Raw genomic sequence first — 23,529 nt, forward strand, 5'->3', positions numbered from 1 at the left:
GGGTTTTACCGGGATTACGATTCATTTCAATTTGATTTGTTGTAATTTAAAGAAAGGAATCAACAATTGAAACCGCTAAAGGTGACACCTTAATCACCTTGATTAAGGTGTCTGAGTGCTGACGGCTATCTGAACGATGATCCGTTGATCCCGGTGAAAATGAGGGGATCATAGCAACACTTCAAAGAAAGACTAACACCAGAGAATTAGTAAAATGCCAACATTATAACATGGCTAAATGTCTTCCTGTGATCAGAACAAGACTTTTCAGAAGGTGATGGGATGTGTCTGAAAAAGAAACAAAACAGAATACGGTTGCCCTTTTGAGATGAACATCCTAGCGGTGTGTTCTCGGCCTTTTCTGCTATGTTCTTAGTTAAGTTAACATTTTAACTCATGGATGTTATAGTTAAAGATTGACATTGTCTGAAAAAGTATGTTAGTTTAATTCTTAATCTTGGCTCTTTCCTCTGCAGAGGGAAAATAAGCTTAGATTGTAAGGGCAGGCCTGGAAGGTCTGGCCATTTGGTGTCATGTTGAATAAACACAAAGGTGCTGGAGGCTCAGGCCCCCATGCTGATCCTGTTTGTGTGTTTGGGCCAGGTTTTGTTTTAAGTCAGAGGTGCTAAACACCTTCCCCCTGAGATAAAAGATGATTAATGCCTTTGAATGAGCGACACTTTAATGGCTCAAGGCTACTTAAGCCCTTCATTAGGGTGAGCTCGGGCCGGTCGACACACTCGAGCCACTGGGTCCCTCGTGGCAGAAACAGAAAAACTGGAGAGATTTCCTTTGAAGTTGGCCCTGCTTGTAAGAGCATGGAAATTTGATTAGCTCTCACTTTTTTTTGACCCCACACCACATTGAGAGTTGGTTTTCAGGTGACATTTGGGGCTGAAGCTTGATCCCATATAAATATCAGAGGCACAGGGAGCAGAGGGACAGTATTTGGCAGCTGTGGAGCAGATTGGGACTAAAGCCATGAATGTATCCGGGCCATTTCTTTTCCTCCTGTGTGCCCTCCACCTGACCTGTAAGTACTGTTTGCACTATTCTCTACTGCTGTTGTGACATGTTAAGAATCAGCTTTTCACTAACTGGAAAGACATGATATGACTGTAAACATGAGTGTAGCAAGGGGAGTGATGCTGCACCCAAGGGGAGGCGGGGGTCTATTCACTTTCCATGTCACTAAATGATAACTATTTTTTTCATGCAAATACAAAACGAAAATTTCAAGATTAATAATAGCCATGCATTATAAATATATATTTTAAATACATGAATAGTGTATTTCGGTTTAGGCGTATATAACTGCCAATTAATGCATTTCATGAACAAAAGACCTTGAGCAACATATATCCTGCGCTATGAGTCCCATGTTTAACTTGTGTGCAAAGTACAGTGATTTTTTTAAATCTGTATTTGCACATTTTGGAAATTATTATGTTTTAAATCATCATAAAGAAAAGGTATGCTTACTCTACAACAACTAAAATGCCAACAGTGTTAACGCCCTGATGTTTGTGTTGTGTTTTCTCTAGTGACTGGAGTGTTGAGCAAACACATCGATCACAGAAACCTGTTCACACAGAGACTGTGCTGCAAAAGACAGAGCCACTATGTCTACATTGGACAAGGTAAAGCACATTGGCATGTTCAGTCAATACATGTGTTTTAATTTGCCATATTCCTCGAACAGAAGCCAATGAATGATCTTTCAAACGAATAGCCGACATTTAAAACCTAAATAAACCTAGATAAACAATCTTTGAGATAATAATTTCCATCAAATCTATTATGTGTGTGTGTGTGTGTGTGTGTGTGTGTGTGTGTGTGTGTGTGTGTGTGTGTGTGTGTGTGTGTGTCCACAGACATCTCTGGGAGTCCTGTCAGTGTTGATGTGGGAATGTGTAGGTCGCATTGTGGGGGAGCATCCAGGCCAGCACATGAAGCAAGACAGCAGGAATACTCCAAACATTCCTCAATGCTGGAATTTCTCAGGAGCAAGAAAGTAAGTGAAGTTCCCCCAAACTGCCACGAGGGCGCGCTGTAACGTTGTGATTGTCGTCAGGGTTGTCCTGCTCAAATTCCAATAGGAAATAAACTTGATAATGTAAATAATGTTAGAAATGAAGCGTCACGAATCACTTACTTCATTATTAAAAGCATAATTCATATATTTTAATAACGGTATAGAGGTGCAACTCTGCATAAACTAAGAAATACAACCATATCATAAACTACACGTGTATAAAAACACTCAAACTCAGTAGCACCACTAAATTGATGCACACAAAAATATGCTGTGACATGTCTGAACCAACTCCTCTCGACCCTTACAAAAGAAGAGGCCGCGCGGACCTGCCTCTGCAGACAGCCCGGAGCCGCTGAGCCAGCTGCCCTCCTGCGGGATGAACCAGGTGTGTGAGCCGACCGGCATGCGTGTGGACCGGCTGCTGCTGCTAGAGGGACCCCGGGAGGTGGAGGCCATCGACGAGTGCCAATGTGAAATCAAGCTGACTCAGTGCATCCGGGTCCCGGCACTGAGGACGTACCACTCCGAGACGCCGTATGAGGCCGTCATCGACGTGGGAGGATGCACACGGTCCAAGGGCTCACCAGGTGTGTGTGTGTGTGTGTGTGTGTGTGTGTGTGTGTGTGTGTGTGTGTGTGTGTGTGTGTGTGTGTGTGTGTGTGTGTGTGTGTGTGTGTGTGTGTGCGTGCCTGTCTAACAACAATCAATAACAGGAAGAGGGGTTCAACTAAACAATGAGTCGCTAATCAAATTAAACATGGCTGAACTCAACAAGTTTTTACTACAGGCAGAACAACAGTTGTTATTTTCCTTTGGATCCCAGATTATAACACAGCTATTGCTCTTGCTCATAAACAACTCTAACCTTTCATTTTCTAATCCTCCACAGATGGATTCTCCTGTGTCCCCACTAAGTTTGACTCAGCCTTGGTGGAAACCCCCAACAAAGTGGACCTCATCCAGACAGTGGCGGCCTGTGAGCTGAAGGAAAGCTGCTACAGGGTCCCATATGTGGAGTATTACTATGAAACAGTCCACCATGCAGATGGAGTAAAAGAGGAGAGGCTCAAAGTAGGTGTTAACTCTGAACTATCACTAAAACTGTTTCTAGTTCTCATAAATCATCAGTTTTTTCCAACTTTATGTTTATATCCAGCTTTTCAAAATAAGCTTCATCTCTTCTTTGATTAGCATGGCATTAGCATGACACGAGAACAGGGATACATTTGTGATGCCAGTTTCACACTCTGACTTCTCTAGTACAGTTGAGAGGAAACAGGGGTCTCGTTAGGTGCCAGACAGTAAGAAGTATCTTTATTCATCAGACAAGTGTGGAAGACGGCACTTAATTAAGCTAATCCACTGGCCAGTGGCAGAACTGCAGGATGGGTTGCATGCTTACTCATAACGCAATACACATGCTAGACTGGCAGAATAGAGTTATAGCTCAACTTTATTTAGTGGAATACAATTACAACCTGATTTAAACAGCTTTGTTGGCCATTTTGAAAATGAGGCTTTAGACTCATTATTCAAACTTTCACCATTCACAAAAGCCCCACTTTGATGCACTTACTACAAAGTTCATTCCCAAACATCACAAAGATCCAAAAATAATTAATGATTCATTATTAGATGAAGAATTAGATTTAAGATTTAAATTGAATTCCTGGACACGGTTGGTTGGTCATATGCTGTTCCTCAGCTCCAAAGGTGTGAGCGCAGTGCAAACACAAATGGCCCCTGCAGGTGTTGAATCAGAGCAGTTAAAAGGCTCCAACTCAACTGGGTCAATATTTGTGACCAGCTGTGAGCTGACTGCCCTCTCTCTGTGTTGTTAATTTTCAACAGGAAATAGATGTGGGCAGATGTTTGGGAGGCTGCACTACAGGAAACCGATGCCTTCTCAGGTAAGCATGAACACAGCTGCTACACACACCCCCGCCCACACCTCCTCTGCCTCTCTCATAACAATTGCCTGTGAGTTCTGACACTTTCTGCACTCAGCATGTTGTCCCCGATTAATTCCCTCACCAAATGTCTCCCTGTCAGAAACGGTAGACTTCTAACAGTATGCGATAAGAGGTTGATTTGTTTGCACTAGTTCTCCTCCTCTAGTCATAAAATGAAGTAAAATGATATGATGAAGGAAATAAATGGTAAATTAAGAATGTGAACCTTTTATTCTTTTCATATAAGTAAGATACACTGATATTTTATAGTTAAAGTAACCCTATCATACATGTCAAACTGTTGCAGCACACATATATATATATATAATTAAGTTATATGGGGTTTACACTGAGTGAAATATTCAAAATCAAGACCCGAGATGTTTTAAGGATGCAGCGTTATATCAAGTTAAATTATATATTAACATTTAGTGCCTTATTTTTGACATATTTCCCCTAAATTCCCCCTGAAATGTTTGTTGTCTTTGAAAACTTTGGTCTTGCAACTAATTTAATTTGAAATGTAAAATCCTGCAAATTGTTGGGGTACAAAGCGTGAGTTTGGTATTACTGCCCCAACAGGAGGTCAGTCTAATCAGAGGTTAATGCTTGAGATTCATTTTGTACAGTTGTAAATCCATTGTATCAGCATTTTCTCATAATAACATCATTAAAAGCTTAGGCATGATTTATTGTAGAGTTGAATTGGACCTTAACAAGTTAAAAAAATATCACAGTCCAGACATGATCGATCATAATGTGAAAGAACCTCACATATTAAAGTTTGTCACAGTGTCACTAGACATATCAACAGGAGGTCATATATGTAGATAACTAACACGTGATTTTAATGTTCTTTCGATCTTTTGCAGGAGTCAATCTGATCCTGCAATCTGCCACTTATGGGCTGAAAGACAGTTCAGCTCCTGCGCTCCTCAGGGCTACGAGAGCCACAGCTTCCTCAACCAGCATGGTCAGATACGCACTGTCCTCTCCATCACTTCCTGTCTTTGCCAAAACTGAACACAGCGCCCCCTACTGGACAACAACTTCCAATCCCTTCACTTGAGATTCACAGCCCATTGATGACCCCACCACTACTGAAACATTTGTTTAAGAATTTGCTTCCCTAATGTATTATTGTATTATATGTAATATATGTAAAAACGATTATTTTGTAATTAAAATGAATACAACAATGTGTGAGGACTTGTTATGGGACCACTGCACACAACATTTTTATTAAACTGCTAATACAACTTTTTGGAAAGACACAATACCAATACAGAAGAACTTGAAATGGCACGTGAGACGTTCTAACACAGAGTGAATTTAATATGTAGCCCTCTTTTAAATGATTATAAAAAATGTATATTAATAAGAAAACAAGTTAATTTAACAGACACAAGAGGAAGCATTGGGAGGCATGGCCGTCTTTTAGACTTTAAGACAATCTATGAATTAATTAAATCTGAAATTGATATAAATAAGTATCAGAGTCTAAAGTTTTAAAGAGACGAAATTAGACTTTGAAGGATCACTGGAAAGGAGCACATGAAAAGAAAACCAATTTCGAAAATGTCTCTTTGAAAAAAAAAAACACGTGCAGGGAGTTAATAGCTTCTTATTTTGATATGGACGTGTGAAACAACTCTTTTGTGTTTATCTTTTCTGACACACTATGAGTGGTTTTATGACTTGCTTAAGAGGTGTGATGTAGAAAAAAAACGTTGATCTCTTAAATGTTTATTACAGTGGGGGGAACTTGTTTCAGTGTCAACCTGTCTTTTACTCGAGCGTAATTGTGCGTAAAGATCAAAGGAACCAAATGGCACAGGCAGACAGTTTCTTAGGAAGAGGGATTGAGTTGGCTTTGATGAATAAATAAAACATAGCCTAGTTTAAGTTAGTTTTAGGTCCACTCTGTACCGAGACATTTCCAGTGGAATAATAATACATAATACGTATAATACGCTGCACATAAAAAATAATATGCTTCACCTAAAACTAAGGAGTTACACGGAACGCCATATTCAGAAGGACTTATGTCAAATTGCTCTACATTATATTTATTACAGAAAAGGTTGTTGTTTTATGGGGAAAATTAAAGAAAATAGTTGGAAGCTTTTCAGCACCACATCAACTTGGCCATTACAAGAAGTCAGTCCAGTAGAATTTATTTTATAACCACAACTGCAACTTTGGTGATTATCCAGCTGTAACTGCATAAGCAGTTTATGTAAATATGCGACGTGTAGCCAGTGACACCCGTCTCTTTATCGAAGTAATTGGTTTCCACCTAAGACGCTGTGACCATTATTCTAAATGAATGGATTCATTTAGGAGCAGTTAACCTCCCATGGTGCGTACACTTCCTCAAGAGATCAGCTCCAAGTGTATTCTGCTCAGATTCGTTACAATCTTCATCTATAAGATGATGCATCAGAGAGGAACTATATCCCACAACAACAGCAGCACTGGTCAATATGTACCAAGCTTTTTCAAAGGCTGAAATGAGTTTATTTGAACCTTTATTGCCAGACGGAGGGACAATGGGCTTGAATAAAATCTACAATCGGGTTCACACCTTGTTTACGCCGCCATTAGTCTCCCTTTACATTCGCTGATTGGTGATTTACATTTGCGACTAAATAGCATCTTTACTGCTGTTTACCGAGGCTTTGGGGACACTGGAGAGTGAAGGGGAGCATTTGATATAAAAAGTCCACCTTCCAGGACCCTGCAGTCACTCGTACTCCAAGTTGCTGGCCGGTTGTGTGGTCCAGGGACACCGACGCACAAGGGATCTACGTATCAACCGTTAGACATGATGCTGTTTGTGATCAGCTTCGCCGCCTTGGCGTGCACCGCCGCTGCCCGGCCTTCACTCAGCTATCTGGAGAATCATTTTCGCGCCGAGACCGAGTCAGAGGAAGTACGCTCAGCTGCCATCAAGAGACTTTTGGAGGTTTTTGGGATGGAGGACCCCCCTGCTGTCCATGCGCACAAGCAGGCCCCTCAGTACATGCTGGACCTGTACAACACGGTTGCTGATGTGGACGGTGTGACCAAAGACCCGTATCTTCTGGAGGGGAATACAGTGCGCAGTTTCTTTGACAAATGTAAGATTTTTTGGATTGGCGCCTGTTAACTGCTATATGGCTACTGTAGACAATACAGTATGATTGTTTGTTCTGTTCTATAATCATATCATTTACATTGCAGTGCACAGTGAACAGGTGGAGTTCAGGTTCAATTTGTCCACGGTTGCAAGAAGTGAGAAGGTTCTCACTGCAGAGCTCCATCTCTTCAAGCTGCGACCTCAGACAACAGTGACATTCAACAGACACCATTTCTGCCAGGTACGAACCATTGCATAGCATTATTGTTATAATGTATTGAAGTACAGTGAAGCCACTGGGAAGTATCTCTCTGTTGCACATTATTGTAGCCCTCCATCTCTTCTGTCTCATTCAGGTCAGTGTTTATCAGCTGCTCGACACCAGCAGAAACAACAAGACACAGGACAGGAAGCTGCTGTCTTCTCGACTCATCCCAGTCCACTCTACTGGTTGGGAAGTGTTCACCATCACACAGGCAGTGAGTATCCACTTCTCTTTAGGGCCTGCATTAACTTATGTATGTGCAATCTGAACAGAACTTCCTGAATTATGTGCTTTTTAATTGAGTAATAATGTGAACTTCTGATAATGTGAAGGTGCGCTCCTGGATGGTAGACGAAGGGAGTAACCTGGGGCTCCACGTGGTGGTTCGGACCCTGGGAGGAAGCATGATGGATCTGAAACTGATCCGCTTTGCTTCAGGACGCAACCACCACCAGAGTAAACAGCCCATGCTGGTCCTCTTCACTGACGATGGCCGCCGCCGCTCTACTGCTCTTGAAACCATTGGTGAGATTTAAGTCAACTTTAATGCCATTGGATTAATCAGGTCATGCCCAGTGATAGTAAAAATACACAGTTAGGGAAGAATTTCTCTCATACAAATCTTTGCACATTTCTTTGTATACAATTACCAGACACATTACTGAAGGAAAATGTGCCTTAAAAATATTACTTCAGTTCAGTCGGCTGCTGACAATACATCTCTTTTTCCGAAAAAGATCAATGTGGGAAGGAAGCACCAAACATATTTTGTACACGCTGTGCCCCAATTCATAAGCATGAATTGGGTAAAATATTGTGTTTTTCTCACAAAATACTCTTCTTTTGTTCACCAGACCCAAATGACGCCACAGCCACAGCCACTTCCAGCCTGCCCCAGGCCCCAATAACAGATCGATCCTCTCGCATCGCCCGCTCCCTGGACTACAGCGAGGAGGAAGGTGCTTCTTTCCCCTGCCAGCGTCTGCCCCTCTACGTCGACTTCGAGGAGATCGGCTGGTCAGGCTGGATCGTGTCTCCCCGGGGCTACAACGCTTACCACTGCAAAGGCTCCTGCCACTTCCCTCTGGGTCAGAACATGAGGCCGACCAACCACGCCACCGTCCAGTCCATCATCAATGCTCTGAAGCTGATCAAAAGCATTGAGACACCGTGCTGCGTGCCCGACAAGCTCTTCTCCATCAACTTGCTTTACTTTGATGATGATGAGAATGTGGTACTGAAACAATATAATGATATGGTGGCTGGAAGCTGTGGCTGCCACTGACATCCACTAGTGACTGGTGTCGGGCTGCACAGATATTCTGAAAAAAATAGATCATTGAGGTTTTTGTGCATTAATAGCACGCTGTTGAGTAATTTGAGTGTGGTGTTGTAATATATGTAAATATCTATACATTATAATATATGGCAGTGCTGGAAGTGAAATCCTGTGAAAGATGTGAATGTGAATATTTAATTTTTTACTGTTATGAATTGTTACACATTTAGAATAAATTATGTACAAAATGTATTATAAAATGAATTTATTTGCAAAATATATGTCTCTCAGAAGTGTGACATTATTCCAAGTAGGTAAGTGTTATTGATTATGACAGAACAACTACACAGTTAGCTATAACAAATGGTCAACATTCAGTCAAAGAAAAGGAAAGCTTCACAATACTTGCTCGAACAATTTTGCCTAATCTCTGCAGTATTTAGACACATAAATGGTCTGTTGGAAGAATGCTTGCGATGTTCTCAAATGACAATTTGATGAAGAAGAAAGGCCTCATTTACAAATGTGTATCCCCCTCAAAAAAAGACTAACTAAACAAAACTGTTATATTTATCAGAGGTCTTGCTATTTGGAAATATTATGACAATTTTGCACAGAATGTTGCACAATTTTAGAGAGCCTTTTTAATTGAAATTATGACAAAGAACTTGAGAGTTAAGAAAATATGTTATGCATTTGAAGTGTCTCTTTTCAAGAACACAGACTCTACAATCTATCAAATCTAATCTAAGGTGGGAAAACAGTCGCTTCAGAGTTCACATTTTAGTTAAACTGTGTAAAACATTACAATAATCATGAACAAATATATTGATGCTACACATCAAATTAAACAAGAGAACCTGGGCTACAACAATTAGTCAGCCATTTCAACACAACTCAAACACCAACTAAAATAATTATTAAAATATCATAGTTATAATTTTGTCACGAGTCAGCCCACTCTGCATGTTTCCGGAACTAGAAACCCGTAGCTTGGTGCTATCAGAAAAAGACAAATAGCAAAAAGCAAGACAATTCCACACAGATTCCAAATCTATTCACCAAATCCCTCTGCAGCAAAGCATCACCGAGATATGACCCAAATAACACACCAACATAAATCGCTAAGTCAGCAAATTTTTAAACTTTTTTGTTGTTGTTGAAAAAATGCATTTCCCCCAGTAAATCCACACTGATACAAGTTTCTTAAACACCATAAATCATATGAAAGTGAAATATAAGGTTTGCTACATGAAAAAATTCAAATGTCACAGATGCGCGAAAATATGCACAAATGTGACGAAATGCAAATTTTGGAAACCTCGCCTGAATTCTCTCTGTACTTTACCTCTCTGACTTTGTTCTGCTTCACTTTTTCAAGTGAAAACATTGCAGAGAGACTGTTCACATATTGTGCTATGATTTGGGAGAGCCTCAGGGCTTAGTGAAGCATCATTTCAAGGAGATAATCACTCTAAAAGTGCTTTTTTTTTATAGGCGGACCTGAAACTTCTATTTTTTCTGTGTTTCAATCTTTATTTACTCTTAGCCAGCAACATATACACTAATATTTATACATCTGACCGAAAGCTCACAAGGGTTGCCTTTATTATAATACCAAAATTATTCAAATAGCCTTTGTGGTTGCAGAGATACACCCTTTTTAGTTTGGGTATGCTATTTCGAGCTAAATCCTAAAAAATGCCATAGGGCTTAACAAGGCTTACAGGTTAAAAAAAAATACTCTCTCAGGACATGTTGCTGTAAGACGTCGCCTCTCAGTTAAAATGTCTCTCTTTAATTGTTGTCTTCCACGAAGCATTCTTCTGCTGGACTTGAGCTCTGGAGCTCAAGTCTGGAGAGATGGTTTACAACACCCACACCGATACAGTCCCCCAGCACGTTGGTGGCTGTCCTGAAACGATCTCTGTAGACATACAGGACGTTCTGTTGTTAACATTATGTGAGTGGGACTTGACCACAGCCACAGCCCCCTCCCCACACACACACACACACACACACACACACACACACACACACACACACACACACACGTTGAGGCCGTTTTTCAGAATATGTGTAACTTTGTGTAATCTTCTTAACAGCACAAGCAGTCTAAATGTATCTGCAATATATAGCAACAATAATCCCAGAGCAAACAAACACACACTTACAGCATCCAGTCAACAGTGATGATAAATGAAATGCTTTCAAGCGGCAGTCCAACTGATGTCAACACTATCGCCATGGATACGATGCCGCCCTGGGGGATACCTGTCGCCCCAACAGCTGCAATTGTGGCAGTGATACTGGAATTACATGGTTTTGAATGATGAAGCACTAATAATTAACATACACATTACATATCCAGGAAACTGATTTGCAAATAGTTAGAATATGCCAGGAATGTATTTATGTGCACTTTATAAAGATGAAGAGATGTTTACGTTGTGCATTAAATCATACCTGAGGATGATGATTTGACCCACATCAAGCTGCATATTGTAAACTTGGGTGATGAATATGGTAGCTACTGCCTCATAAAGGGCTGTGCCATCCAGGGTCACTGTGGCCCCGACTGGAATCATGAAGCGTGTCACCCGTTTGTCCATGTTGAGATTATTCTCCAAACAGTAGATACTGACTGGTAGAGTCACATTACTGTAAAAGCACAAGAAAAAAACATGTAAAATATGGTACATTTACCAATGGTAATAAAGAAAATACTCAAGATTTAGTAGTTGCTTTTATTTGTCTTATGTTACATATTTCCTGAAGCCAGATCCATCTTTAGTTAATGAACTATAGCCAACAACAATGAAGACTGGAAATCCAACCTACCTTGAGGACGTCCCAAAGGCAGTGGTGAGAGGCTCAAGCAGACCAAACATGAACCTGAAGGGATTCTTACGTGTCACCATGACATAGATGATGGGAAGGGTGAAGAAGCTGTGAATTGCCAGGCCAGTGAGCACAGTGAGACAATACATGGTAAGTTGGAGTCCTATAACTTTGATGTCTTTCATATTCAAAATCTGTCCTCCAACCAAGAAGAGGATTCCCACTGGGGAATACCTGTGGGAGAAATGGGACACAGCACAGGTGCACTGTAGAGGGCAAAAGCCATCATATATTTTCAAGGATGATGATACTGTGTTTTAGCATTTTATAAACTTTAGTGACGTATTACTATTGTTTTCCACATCTTCAAGTTAGCAGCTTCTCGTTCTTACCAGATGGCGATGCTGATCAGATTCATGATGGCTTGATTTAGGCAGTCAAAAAAGTCCCTAAGAGGTTTTGCCTTATTTCCCATACTGCCCAGGGTTAGGCCAAAGGCGATGCAGAAGACCAATAATCCCAAAATATTGACTCCATCTGCGGTGCCTGGCATTGGCATTGTGTTATCTATAGGGTTATAGTAATGTCGTTATAAGGCATGATGATAACCATTTGTATTGAATCAAATAAATATAAAAAATTGGTCAAAGGTCAAAAGAAAATGTTCTTACTGAACCTACTTGTTTGAGTCAGATTGACGAGACCAAGACTTTGGGAATAAACAGTTTTATACTGAACAAAAGAAGAAAACAATTGTTGTCAAGTATAATTATGAAAAAAAAAGAAAGAAAAACGTGATGGCAGCAGATCTCACCTTGCTGAAACAATCAGCCACTAGATTTGCAGGAAACATATTTCTGCAAAGAAACAGAGTATGGTTAGCTTTGACTTAATTTTTACATTTGATTGAGTAGATTGATTCTTTCTGATGCACATGCACCTGATGAGATCCAGAATAGCATCAACAGTCTCCACAGACTCCACTTTACCACCAGAGGACGCTGAGGCCCTCAGAGGTGATTTCCCTGGCTTGATGAGAATAACAAGGATGACGCCAGTGAACACAGCCATGAAGGTTGTTATTAAGTAATAGCAAATAGCTTGGAGCCCAATTTTCCTTGAAGTTTTCCCCTCCACAGATGACACACCTGAAAGGAAAATAAGGTGCAGCATATGAATGTAACTCCATGTTTTAGATGATGTTCTCTACCTGTGAAAAATGCTGTTATATATATCTTTATTTAATACATATATATCTTTATTTAAAAGGGGCCATGTACAGTTAAAACATAAATGTCACCATTTGATGCACTGTACCAGATTGTAGCTACAGTTAATTTGCATCTGTAGTCCTTGGCAGACCATACAAACATAAAACAATAGCAAAAAGACACCATGCAACATTATATGTGGTGAGAAGAAAACACAATACAAAGCTACAGTACAGCACATTAAAAGTAGGTAATAAAAACCTTTAAAAGTAAGTAATAAAAAACATTAAAAGTAGAAGCATGATGCACAGTTTCACCTAAATGATCTTGTGACTAACATCACTGGATCTAAAATGTTCTTGACAGGTAGACTGATAATGTGGGTGACATGGAGGGTAATATTATTGTGCAGGACACACTATAATATACACACACAAAGCCACCCAATGACATGTGTTTGGCCATTTGACTGGAACATTCAGTGATCTAACCTGCAATCAGACTGGAGATGATAAGAGGAAGCACCAGCATCTGTAGCATCCGTAACAACAACTCTCCAGGAAAGGTGAAGTATTTGATATCTCTGGCTGTCAGGTTGCAGGATTGCAGAGCAAAGCCCAGACCAATCCCTCAGAGAAATGTAAACAAAGCAACATGTCAGTGTGTCTTTTAAATGACTGGTTCATTAACAGAAAGAACCAAATAAGAATCAATAAAGCACTGCTGGAAAAATAGCATTTTGCAATCGCCATTAACATAACCCATAATGTGATAAAGTACCCAGGTGAGTGTCCACCCTGTTAGTGTGTGTCCACCCTGCTAGTGTGTGTCCACCCTGCTAGTGTGTGTCCACTTTGTTAGTGTGTGTCCACCCTATTAGTGTGTGTCTACCCTGTTAGTGTGTGTCCACCCTGTTACTGTGTGTCCACCCTAATAGTGTGTGTCTACCCTGTTAGTGTGTGTCCACCCTGTTACTGTGTGTCCACTCTGTTACTGTGTGTCCACCCTATTAGTGTGTGTCTACCCTGTTAGTGTGTGTCCACTCTGTTACTGTGTGTCCACCCTATTAGTGTGTGTCTACCCTGTTAGTGTGTGTCCACTCTGTTACTGTGTGTCCACCCTATTAGTGTGTGTCTACCCTGTTAGTGTGTGTCCACCCTATTAGTGTGTGTCCACTCTGTTGGTGTGTGTCCCCTCTGTTACTGTGTGTCCACCCTGTTAGTGTGAGTCCACCCTGTTACTGTTAGTCCACCCTGTTACTGTTACATACAATGTAAGGGCTCCCATGGCCGTTGACAACATAATGTCACTCAAAGAGACATGTACCAGCCAGGAAGAGGTTCAAAATGACCACAAAGAAACATAAAAAAACTAACAAGAGTCACAAAAGAAAGAGAAAGAAAATAACTCCAAGACCAAACCGTAACAAAGAGACACAAAATAACCACAAAGGGATACAATACCACAGAGAAACAAATGTGTAACAACTTGAGAGACACAAAACAACAATAGAAACAGGCCAAACAACTATAAAGTATGTGTCACTTGATCCTAATTAGAAGGGGTGATGTGTCTTTTGTACTTTTGTGCAATTATGTTAATGATGCACAGAAGCATTACAGTTAACAATATTTAATCAACTCTCTGAGATTAGATGAAAAAGGTCCAAGTTCATTTTGTAATACATCCATTCAATGTTGAGATTATAAGACACTCTTACTTTACAAAGAAGATTAAGTTCAATTTTGAGAGACTTAAAATAGACTTACCTATGATAATAGAAGCCACAGTGAGAAGAATAAAAGCATTTCTCCTAAAAAAACCTTTGATGTCACATTTATTCTGGGGTGGAGAACTCAAGCTCGAGGGCTCGGATGTCTCCGGGTTTGTCTGGGTGTCGTGGACATCTGTGATGTCCTCTGAGATCAGCCTAGACAGCCCCTTCGAGTTGAGTGGCATCGCTGGCATACTCGGCCCCTTCACTCAATAGAGTGTGCAGAAGAATAGACAGCTAGTACATTTAATATTCCAACATGGCATTATCAAACCTGCTTGTTTCTGACAGCTATCCAATGTAGTATGACAAATTAAGAACAGCATTTACTTTCATTTGTAAAAGAAGATGCTACGTCCTCTGTCTTCGCCTCAAATCATTGGATGAAACATTTTAAAGAAACGGAAAGTTCCAGATCTGTCTTGCCAGTAGAACTGGTTTTGGTGTAAATTCATTGGGCCATCAGTTATCCAATGGTTTGTCTTTCACTCCACAGGAAACACTACATATTGGGTTACACTATTTGCTCAAATTGAATTTGTAAATAGCACTAATGTTTGACTCGTCAGTGTGGATCTATTCAAAACAAAAACACTTCAGGACATACACATCCTTGTATCCTTGAGTCAATACACCATCATATCAGTGAGATATGATGGGTGTGGTAAGTAGCATATGACATAAAGCAGTGGTGGATTTAAGCAATTTTTATACCAAATACAATTCAATTGAATATCTGTTTCACGATCATATACTTCACATTATAATGGAAAATCAGTGGGGACAATGTGGCCTGCAATGACTATCAATTGTAGTACTTCCCAGCAGTACATAAGACTAATTCCAAATCATGTAATTAAAATAAAAGTCTCAAAATGCCTCTCCACAAATGATCTCTGGATAAGCAGCAGAAAATGGATAGCTGTATGAACCAGCAAAAAAAGTAATTAATTAAGAAACTTTCTTTCGTGTTGATTTTGGGCGGTCCCTGTGGACGAAAGTGATAGTGTTTCCGAGCACCAGGTCCCCTTTAGAAAACCTCTCATTTTCCTGCAGCAGGGTCTGACAGGCTGCTATGCGCAGTCTGGGTTCGGCTTCTCGCGGGCCTCCCCTCCCTCCAGCGGGCCAAACAATACGGCCGGGGCCTGCAGCAGCGTGGTGTCGGTGTTGGCTCCCAGCGGGGCAGCGAGGTGAAGCTCTGCTCCGGTCCGGGCGAGGAGACGCTGCTACCGGGGGGCTGAGCTGTCTTCCTCCCGCAGGAGCTCCAAAAGCGAAGCCGGATCTGGGTCCGCGTCTAAGGTGTGGTTTCTGCCGCAGGCCCTGGAGTCTGAGATAAAGGAGGGAATCTGGTGAATCTGCATGATTTCATCAGATTTCAGGCAGGATCCGACCCAGTGGTACAGATGACCATGCATTGAGAAAAACTATAATAATAGAGTACACTACTTCATTGCATTTGAACTGAACAATGCCATTAGACATTCATCGTAGGTAACCTGACAAAACAACACCATGTGAATTTCAAGTGGAAAAAAAAATGTAAGCTGATTGTACATCAAACCTTTATTTGTGTCACTTAAACCACTTGGAGTTCTATCCTCCTTCTTATTGCTTAGTGCTCATGCAATTATTCTTTAGTGATTTTAAACCATAAGCAAAATGCCTTATCGTCACTGTTTTATGATTGTTAGTATTGGTAATTGTATTATCATTATTATTTCATCTTGTATCTTTTCTTTGATTGTATTTGAACTCCAAATTGATTTGATCTAACTCTGTAAATGGATTCTAATTTATTTGTACAGCACCTTGAACCTACCTCTGAAACCTGCTTTATAAATATAATTGCCTTGCCTTAAGCACAACAGAGTGAGGTAATGGTAGAATACATGAAATAGTCATGTGTATGTTCTGCTATTTAAAATGATAAATGAAGGATAAAAAAAAGCAAAGTTAGATTTTTGTGAAATACTTTTTATATTTAGTTTTTTCAGATATGTAATAACTAACCTGAAACTGAAAGGGAAAATGCATTCAATCATTGGATAAATATATGTCTCTTATCTCAGCTGAAATGAAACTTGTCTCCCATCAAAAGGTCTATTTGCCCACCACAAAACCCTGTCTCTAAAGAGTGTAACCTGAGCTGTGACCGAGGCGTTGGCCACAGAGTGGCACTAAAGGGGGTTGATACCACTTGGCATGATGCTGGACGACAGCCCTTATTCATTGTCAAAGGGTCTGCTATTCACAAAGGAGAAAACGATGAAATGCTGCCATTATAATGGGGACCAAAGGGCCCGGTGGCAGCCCGACACCTGATCTCCTCTTTGGCTCTGGCCTCCTTTTGTTCCAGTATTTCATATCTGACATATCCACACACCCTAAAAAAGCACTTGATGCTGGAGCAGCGATGGACCTGAGGCTTGGAGTTTGCATGCTCAGACATGGGGAATAAACAGACCATCTTTACAGCACAGCAGCTAGATGCCTATCAGGTTGGTGCCAATCCTGTTTCTGTCTGAATGAGACGATTAGCCTCTCCCTAAATGGTGCTTCTCTTATAATACGAGCTACCGGCATCTGTGAACAAGGTTAATGCACTTATCAGACTTCACGTCACAACTTTTCTCAACATTTTATAATCAACACTTATTTAGTGACAGGGTGCGTATAATTAAAAGCTTATTTCTAATCAAGTATTACAGTGTCATTTGTATAACAGACATGTTTGCCTATCAATCCAGTGGTGGAATTTAACTAAGGACATTTACCCTTAATTACTGTACCATAGTTCTGTATTTAAGTATTATTTGGAGGACCGTGTACTAGTATTGTAAGTATTTTCATTTGATGCTACTTTATATCTCTACATGGTAATATAGCTTTTTTACCTCACTACATTCATTTCAAAGCTATACAATAGTTATTTGGACTACTACTACTAAGATTATACACAAAAGAACATACAATTATATTATGCATTGTAAACACAAAAATAAACTATGTATAAATGTGTATATGTTATAATATCAATAACTATGAACCAATAATATAGCATAGCACTGACATGGGCCATTCTGTACAATGAGTACTTTTGATACTTTAAGTACTTTAAGTGTTTTAAATGCATGCCCTTTGCTTGTAATTAAATATTTATATTGTTTGGTATTGCTACTATTACTTATGTAAATATATTTTTCCAATTTGTAAAACAAGTGATTTAGAACACTTGAACAGCATCCTGCTGCTCTTTACAATAACTTGACTTTCCTGCCATAATGTGATTGTATTTGCAGGACTGTACATATTTTACAAGAAAAGAAATTCTCAGGTGAGCAAAACTATTTTACGGATATACAACATCTCAATATATCGGCGTCATTGCTGGTGGGACACACACGACAGAGCTGAATTTTACTCTGTTCTGCACAATACTCTGTAACTCTAAACTGCAGTATCAGGAGGCCTGTCCTACTGTGGGGCAGGCTACCATCGAGATCACATGGTACATCAAATACTGCTTTCAGAACTTTACAGTACTGACATTTGTACCAGTGTTGACCACAATATAGAGAAATAAAGACTGCAGATGAGTTTTTAAATCTAAACTTCTCATAAATGAACATCTGACCCTCTGAAATACACAACTACATAATATAGAAGATATTTTGTAATAATGAAAGTACATTTTTTAAAACCTTCCCTAGACTGTTCGACCGCTATCGGGATTTGGCACCGCAGCTCGTTCCCCTTGACTACACCAGCCACCCAGATGTGAAGTTACCATATGAGCTGATTGGCAGCATGCCAGAGCTGAAGGTAGACCCAGTGGCCCACACACACCCTGCAGACCCGCTCTCTCCCTGTGTTTCCAATCCATAATTAATGGAAAAACTAATCGACAGAATTCTTTGAAACTTCATATGTTACCCGACTCCTTCAAACTTGAAGGATGCTGGTGAGTCCATCAGGGCACACTTGTTGGAAATGGGTCAATTATATGCCTCTTTACACAATGACAGCAAAGTAAACAGGTGTGTATAACATGCTGATCTCTGACATGTCCTGAGAAACTTTCCCCTCACGATCATTCATTATTCCAAATTTGTGAGCTTACTTGAATTCTCATGAGAAAGAACAAAAATAAAACAGGAACAGGAGATATGAATTGAACAACAACACACAATCATGGAGCAGAGGGAAACCATCACATTCAACAAGCAGCAGTTCATCGTTGAGTAGGATTACCTGCACGGAATTGTTTTATCAGACTGTGAGAAGGACTTGTGTCCCTTCTGACAGGACAATCCGTTTCGTCAGAGGATAGCTGAGGTTTTCTCCGAGGACGGAGAAGGAAACATGACACTGGACGACTTCTTGGACATGTTTTCGGTTCTGAGTGAGATGGCGCCGCGCGACCTCAAGGCCTACTACGCTTTCAAAATATACGGTAAGCAATATGAGGAAGTGGTACAATTTACAAAATACAAAAATCATATCAAGGTCTTCCAGTTCTTGTATTTTTGGTCGGGAATGGCTTTATTTCCTTGTTATTTGGGGTACCACAGATCCCGATGCTGTTTATGTAAAAACAATAATGATAACTGGAATTAACCAATTTTCATTCCTTTAAATAACACCATACTTTTCTTCTGATCATTTAAAACCCAATATGTAGAAACGTATTGAAGTGGAAACTCTTCCCTTTGCCACAAACTGATCTTAAAAATCCAAAATGCAGAAATTAACATCAAATAATTGATATAGTATCAACTTGGTTACTGCAAATTACAATTAGCTGCAGCACCCCTGGTTCAAATCCTCCCATTAGACTGTTGCATGCAATACCTCTTTCTCTCCCTGTTCCCTGCAACTAAACTCTTCATCTGTCCAATGGAGGCAAAAATAAAAAATAAACAAAACATTGACATTTCACCTAATAAGGACTTATTTCATGTTTTGTATCAGTGTTTTAGCAACTTTATTTCTGGAGACCCACTGTTTAAAAATCCATTGTGACCCAATTCACAATAGGCCTTATCTATAAAATGTGTTTAACATCATTACTGGCATTTCCACAATACCTTAAATTATCTTGAAAAGGTAAACACGCCATTACAAAGAGATATACATTACATTTGATAAATTACAACTCCGTTTTATGCATGTCTTACTGAAAACATATATGCTTATAATCTATACATGAGACCAAAACCAGTTAATAGGCTTTCTCTTTTTTTCATGTCCTCACCAGTTAAGCAAACAGAATGTCAGTAGCCTTTTATCTTATATTTAATGTGATTAGTAACCTACAATTATCAGAACAATACAAACCTTCAGGCTCCCTCCTGTGGTTCAAAGGTGTACTGCAAATACATCTTATATGAAAGACTATGGAAGAAATTCTGCCAATTTATTTGGTGGCCCTATTAAAATATTCCGCGACCCAGTCTAATTCTAATAAAATTAAGAAAGTAATTTGGTACCATGGGATAAAACAAGTGAAGTAGTATCTGTTGTAGTTTTTTGTCTGTCGAAGAGGGCCACATAAAGCACACTGAAAGCTAAATAGGCCTCAACTTTGCACAACAAAATCATTCAATCGCTTGCATACATTTTAACTATGAAGCAGGTTCAATAACAGTAGATAAAACATGGATATCTTTTGAATTTTAATAGGGTACAAGCATATGAAAAGGGATCACGGTGAAAGGTTTTGGAGCTGTAAGCATGATGGACGGTGCATGGAATGTTATAAATGATTAACCAGCCCATCATAGAGGCAGAGAGCTAGTTTGTCCTCAGCACTAGTGTCCCCCCTAATTAACAAACGCTGACAGATGAAGAAGTTACGGTCACATCGTCGCCATGGTCATGGGTCAAGGAAAAGTTTCATTCATTATTCAAACCAAAAGAGGAGGGGGAAAAACAAGGAAGTTGACGTACTGTAAAAGCATATGCATTGGCTCAGATACCTAAAATTGCCCCTGAAGGACTGGGTGTGTTGGGTGAATATGTAACTATGTATGACTATAACTATGGGGAAAACAAAGAGAGTTTATGCATCATAGATGTAACCCTAATTATCAATTAATCTGTTTATTAAATTGTTTGGTCTGTATAATGTCAGAAATTATAGAAAAATGTCTAAAAGCTTGATTTGTCCAACCAAATTAGTCCAAACTCCCCAAGATATTTAGTTTAATAACATAGAATACAAAGACAAATATCAAAATTGTTGCTCAACCGATGATCGACGAAACGTTTCATACCTCCGTCTTTTCCATTTTCTGTAAGATTTCAACAATGACGACTTTATCTGCAAGACTGACCTGGAGAAGACTGTGAACAAACTGACCCGCAACGAGCTGACGGAGGACGAGGTGAGGATGGTGTGTGAGAAGGTGATCGATGAGGCGGACCTGGACAACGACGGACGTCTGTCACTGGAGGACTTCCAGCACATGATTGTCCGAGCTCCAGACTTCCTCAGGTAGGCCAATGGTACCCAATAACCGTAAGATATAATGAACCCACCTGCAAACAATACAGAAAAATATATCTTTTAATATCCGGGTACGTACCAATGATTGTCAATCCAATGTGCATTTACCTACTTTGCCGATACTACTATCCTTTCTGTTCTATTCACAGCACCTTCCACATAAGGATATAAAGAAATGAAGCAACCATGTGCATTGCCTAATTCAAGTATCACTTCAGGATGGACTTATATGGCAGAATATCTGGAAAGTGGGGGGAAATCATGACATCATCCAAAAATCAACTATCAATAACTAGATTTTTTCTTCTTGTTTGGAAAAACAAACATTTTGATCTTCAGAGATAAGTCATTTAGTATCCAGAATTGTCTCGATGACGGGGATATTGCTGTAATCACACATATATTTCATTTTATTATGGCAGCTGCAGAAATAACACCGGTGTGTCATGTGTGACTGCAGCTGGTCTATCATCAAGAGGCGGCAGCAACCAACCCATCAAGACAAGGCTCATTAGTTATGACCATCAACAGTAGATTTGCGTTTTGTATCGAAAGGGGTTCAGTTACACGAGACTATAAAAGACACACATGCCAGAATATTCCAGTGGGTCATAGCGGGCCAATAAAAGGAGAGCCATTTGTCATTAAAGCAGTCAAGCTCCATTGTGGGAGCATGGGGTCAACTGACAGCGTAGTTTCCTCTGACAGCCAGCCAATAAAGACAATGAATAGAGGTAAAGTAACTTTTATAATCTTATTTTATTAAATCAAAAGTACACATCTACAAATTGTAGATACATTTTCATATGGGTTTAGAAAGAACAGTACAATGCAAGTAATTTCTTTTTTTCAATGTGATATATATATACACAATGTCTTTTTCACTTCTTTTTTTTCAAAATGTATTTTATTATTCTCCCCATGTACTTCACAATTGATGGAATGAAAATATGGCTGTAAAAAGGGATGTACAGTATATTATTAAAGGATATGATTTAAAAAAAACAAAATCAAAGTATCATTTCAGCTGAAATTGATGCCGTTTGAGTCCCACAAAAGGTCTGCTCTCTATGTTTGTTTATGACTTAAAGCTACAGTATCACTTGAATGAGACAACAGCACCATTTCCACATTTCAACGTCCAGACTCTTCCTACTTAATCTTCCGTCATGCTCAATTGCACTGGCATTGTTGTAGCGATCCGATTTCTACAGAGTCCTGTGTTTGACCCGATGAATGACACAAACAAAACAAAAAGCCCATACATCCAACTGTATAGGTCTACAAGTATGTCTGCAAATTACATCACACAAATATGCGCAGGTCCAAGATTCACAATGCATAGCTCACCTTTGACAGAACTGAGTACTGGCGGTTAAGACAAATGGCCATGGTAGTCATAAGGTCCCGAATTATTTGATATAAAAAAAAAAGTGCAGACAAGCAAAAGCAAATCCCCCCTCGATATTGTGCATATAGGAGTTTGATTTCCAGACTAGTAACACATGTAGGAAAGATTTATGAGGAACAGTGGAAACAGATTGAGACTCAACATCAATGTTAAATAGTGGGTACAGGTTTGGATCGCACAGGTCTAGTTCACTGTGGCTCGCGCTGTTAATAAAATACTGATTCAAGTTCAGACGGCCAGCTATAGCGCCTACTTTGCCTCTGGTGCCACCTAGCGGTAAAACTAAAGGGCCACAAGCATACGACACGTGAGAAAGTGTACAATAATACCAATGGTCTATCTGTCAGCGTCAGACAAGCCAGTGTTCATGTATTAAGTCAAGAAAACATCACTTTTTAACTATAATATTGCAGGGCAGTAGCATAGAAACAAAGGCTTGCTAACTCTTTTTTTCTTTTATAAATATATATATTAGTACAATGTTTTGCAGTGAACTAATACCAGGACAGTGGGTCACTAGCAGTGGAATAGCAAAAGAGATCAAGTAATTTATAAGTAGGTGTAGTAGAAAGACAAACAAGAAGGAATTAGGCCCATTATATGAGACTCAAAACGTTTTTTAACTAAGTAATTAGATTGCAAAACTATCACTTGGCACAGGCTACATACAAAACACGAGTTACTGGTAAAGTGCAAGGAGAGCTGTGTGGATAGCAGGAGAAGGGGCTTACAGTGAGAAACTTCAAGAGGGATTTTACTTGCTGATAAAATAACCGGAGACATCATTTAGCTTAACTGTGAATCAGAGCTGCAACAAAACCTTCAAGTCAAATTTAAGGCAACACTTTAAACTATTCTGATGAACCTTTTAAGTCAATTTTCAAACAAAAGAACCAAACGCTCGCTAGTTCCAGCTTCTCAAATGTGAGGATTTTCGGCTTTTCTTTGTTTTATGTGATAGTAAACTGAATATTTGGGGGATTTGGACTGAAAACCAATTGACACATTGGAAGACTTGAGCTTTTTTCTTAACAATTTTCTGATGTTGTATAAGAATATATGCAAGAATAATCATTAAATGCGGCCCTATTTAATTACACAATTACTAAATGTTTGATTATATATATTG

At 39.6% G+C, this 23,529-nt stretch overlaps 3 protein-coding genes across 4 annotated transcripts; 2 read left to right on the forward strand and 1 right to left on the reverse strand.

Moving 5' to 3' along the window:
- Window positions 1-6,817: 6,817 nt before the first annotated feature.
- On the forward strand, window positions 6,818-8,661 carry admp (anti-dorsalizing morphogenic protein; the record flags this gene model as incomplete). The annotated part of the gene is made up of 5 exons (XM_079229010.1): window positions 6,818-7,112; window positions 7,216-7,352; window positions 7,468-7,590; window positions 7,709-7,901; window positions 8,231-8,661. The coding sequence occupies 5 exons, from the start codon at window positions 6,818-6,820 to the stop codon at window positions 8,659-8,661; spliced, it is 1,179 nt and encodes a 392-aa protein (XP_079085136.1).
- A 244-nt stretch (window positions 8,662-8,905) lies between these two features.
- Window positions 8,906-12,201, reverse strand: LOC306747567 (excitatory amino acid transporter 4-like). Its single transcript, XM_079230625.1, has 6 exons — window positions 12,177-12,201; window positions 11,889-12,063; window positions 11,497-11,730; window positions 11,122-11,316; window positions 10,830-10,964; window positions 8,906-10,582 (listed from the first exon to the last, which is right to left on the reverse strand). Exons 2-6 carry the CDS (start codon window positions 12,053-12,055, stop codon window positions 10,453-10,455), a joined length of 861 nt encoding a protein of 286 aa, XP_079086751.1. The 5' UTR covers window positions 12,056-12,063; window positions 12,177-12,201; the 3' UTR covers window positions 8,906-10,452.
- Window positions 12,202-16,928: 4,727 nt separating this feature from the next.
- cib3 (calcium and integrin binding family member 3) lies at window positions 16,929-21,160 on the forward strand (the record flags this gene model as incomplete). Of its 2 annotated transcripts, XM_079222055.1 has the most annotated exons (6): window positions 16,929-16,979; window positions 17,781-17,815; window positions 18,192-18,303; window positions 18,787-18,934; window positions 20,782-20,977; window positions 21,139-21,160. In XM_079222055.1, the coding sequence occupies 6 exons, from the start codon at window positions 16,929-16,931 to the stop codon at window positions 21,158-21,160; spliced, it is 564 nt and encodes a 187-aa protein (XP_079078181.1). The 2 variants fall into 2 exon arrangements, with proteins under 2 accessions (XP_079078181.1, XP_079078182.1); XM_079222056.1 differs by lacking the exons at window positions 17,781-17,815; window positions 18,192-18,303.
- Between the last annotated feature and the right edge of the window lie 2,369 nt (window positions 21,161-23,529).

The sequence above is a fragment of the Taurulus bubalis genome, assembly GCF_910589615.1.
Source record: "Taurulus bubalis genome assembly, chromosome: 1".
Taxonomy (NCBI): Eukaryota; Metazoa; Chordata; class Actinopteri; order Perciformes; family Cottidae; genus Taurulus; species Taurulus bubalis.

Excerpts from the sequence above, each read along its gene's own strand:
- LOC306747567 (XM_079230625.1), bottom strand. The coding sequence starts at position 12,055 with ATGCCAATGCCAGGCACCGCAGATGGAGTCAATATTTTGGGATTATTG. Across the intron at positions 11,731-11,888 it reads CTGATCAGCATCGCCATCTG|GTATTCCCCAGTGGGAATCC; the intron begins GTAAGAACGAGA and ends TTTCTCCCACAG. Across the intron at positions 10,965-11,121 it reads GGTCAAATCATCATCCTCAG|TATCACTGCCACAATTGCAG; the intron begins GTATGATTTAAT and ends ATGTAATTCCAG.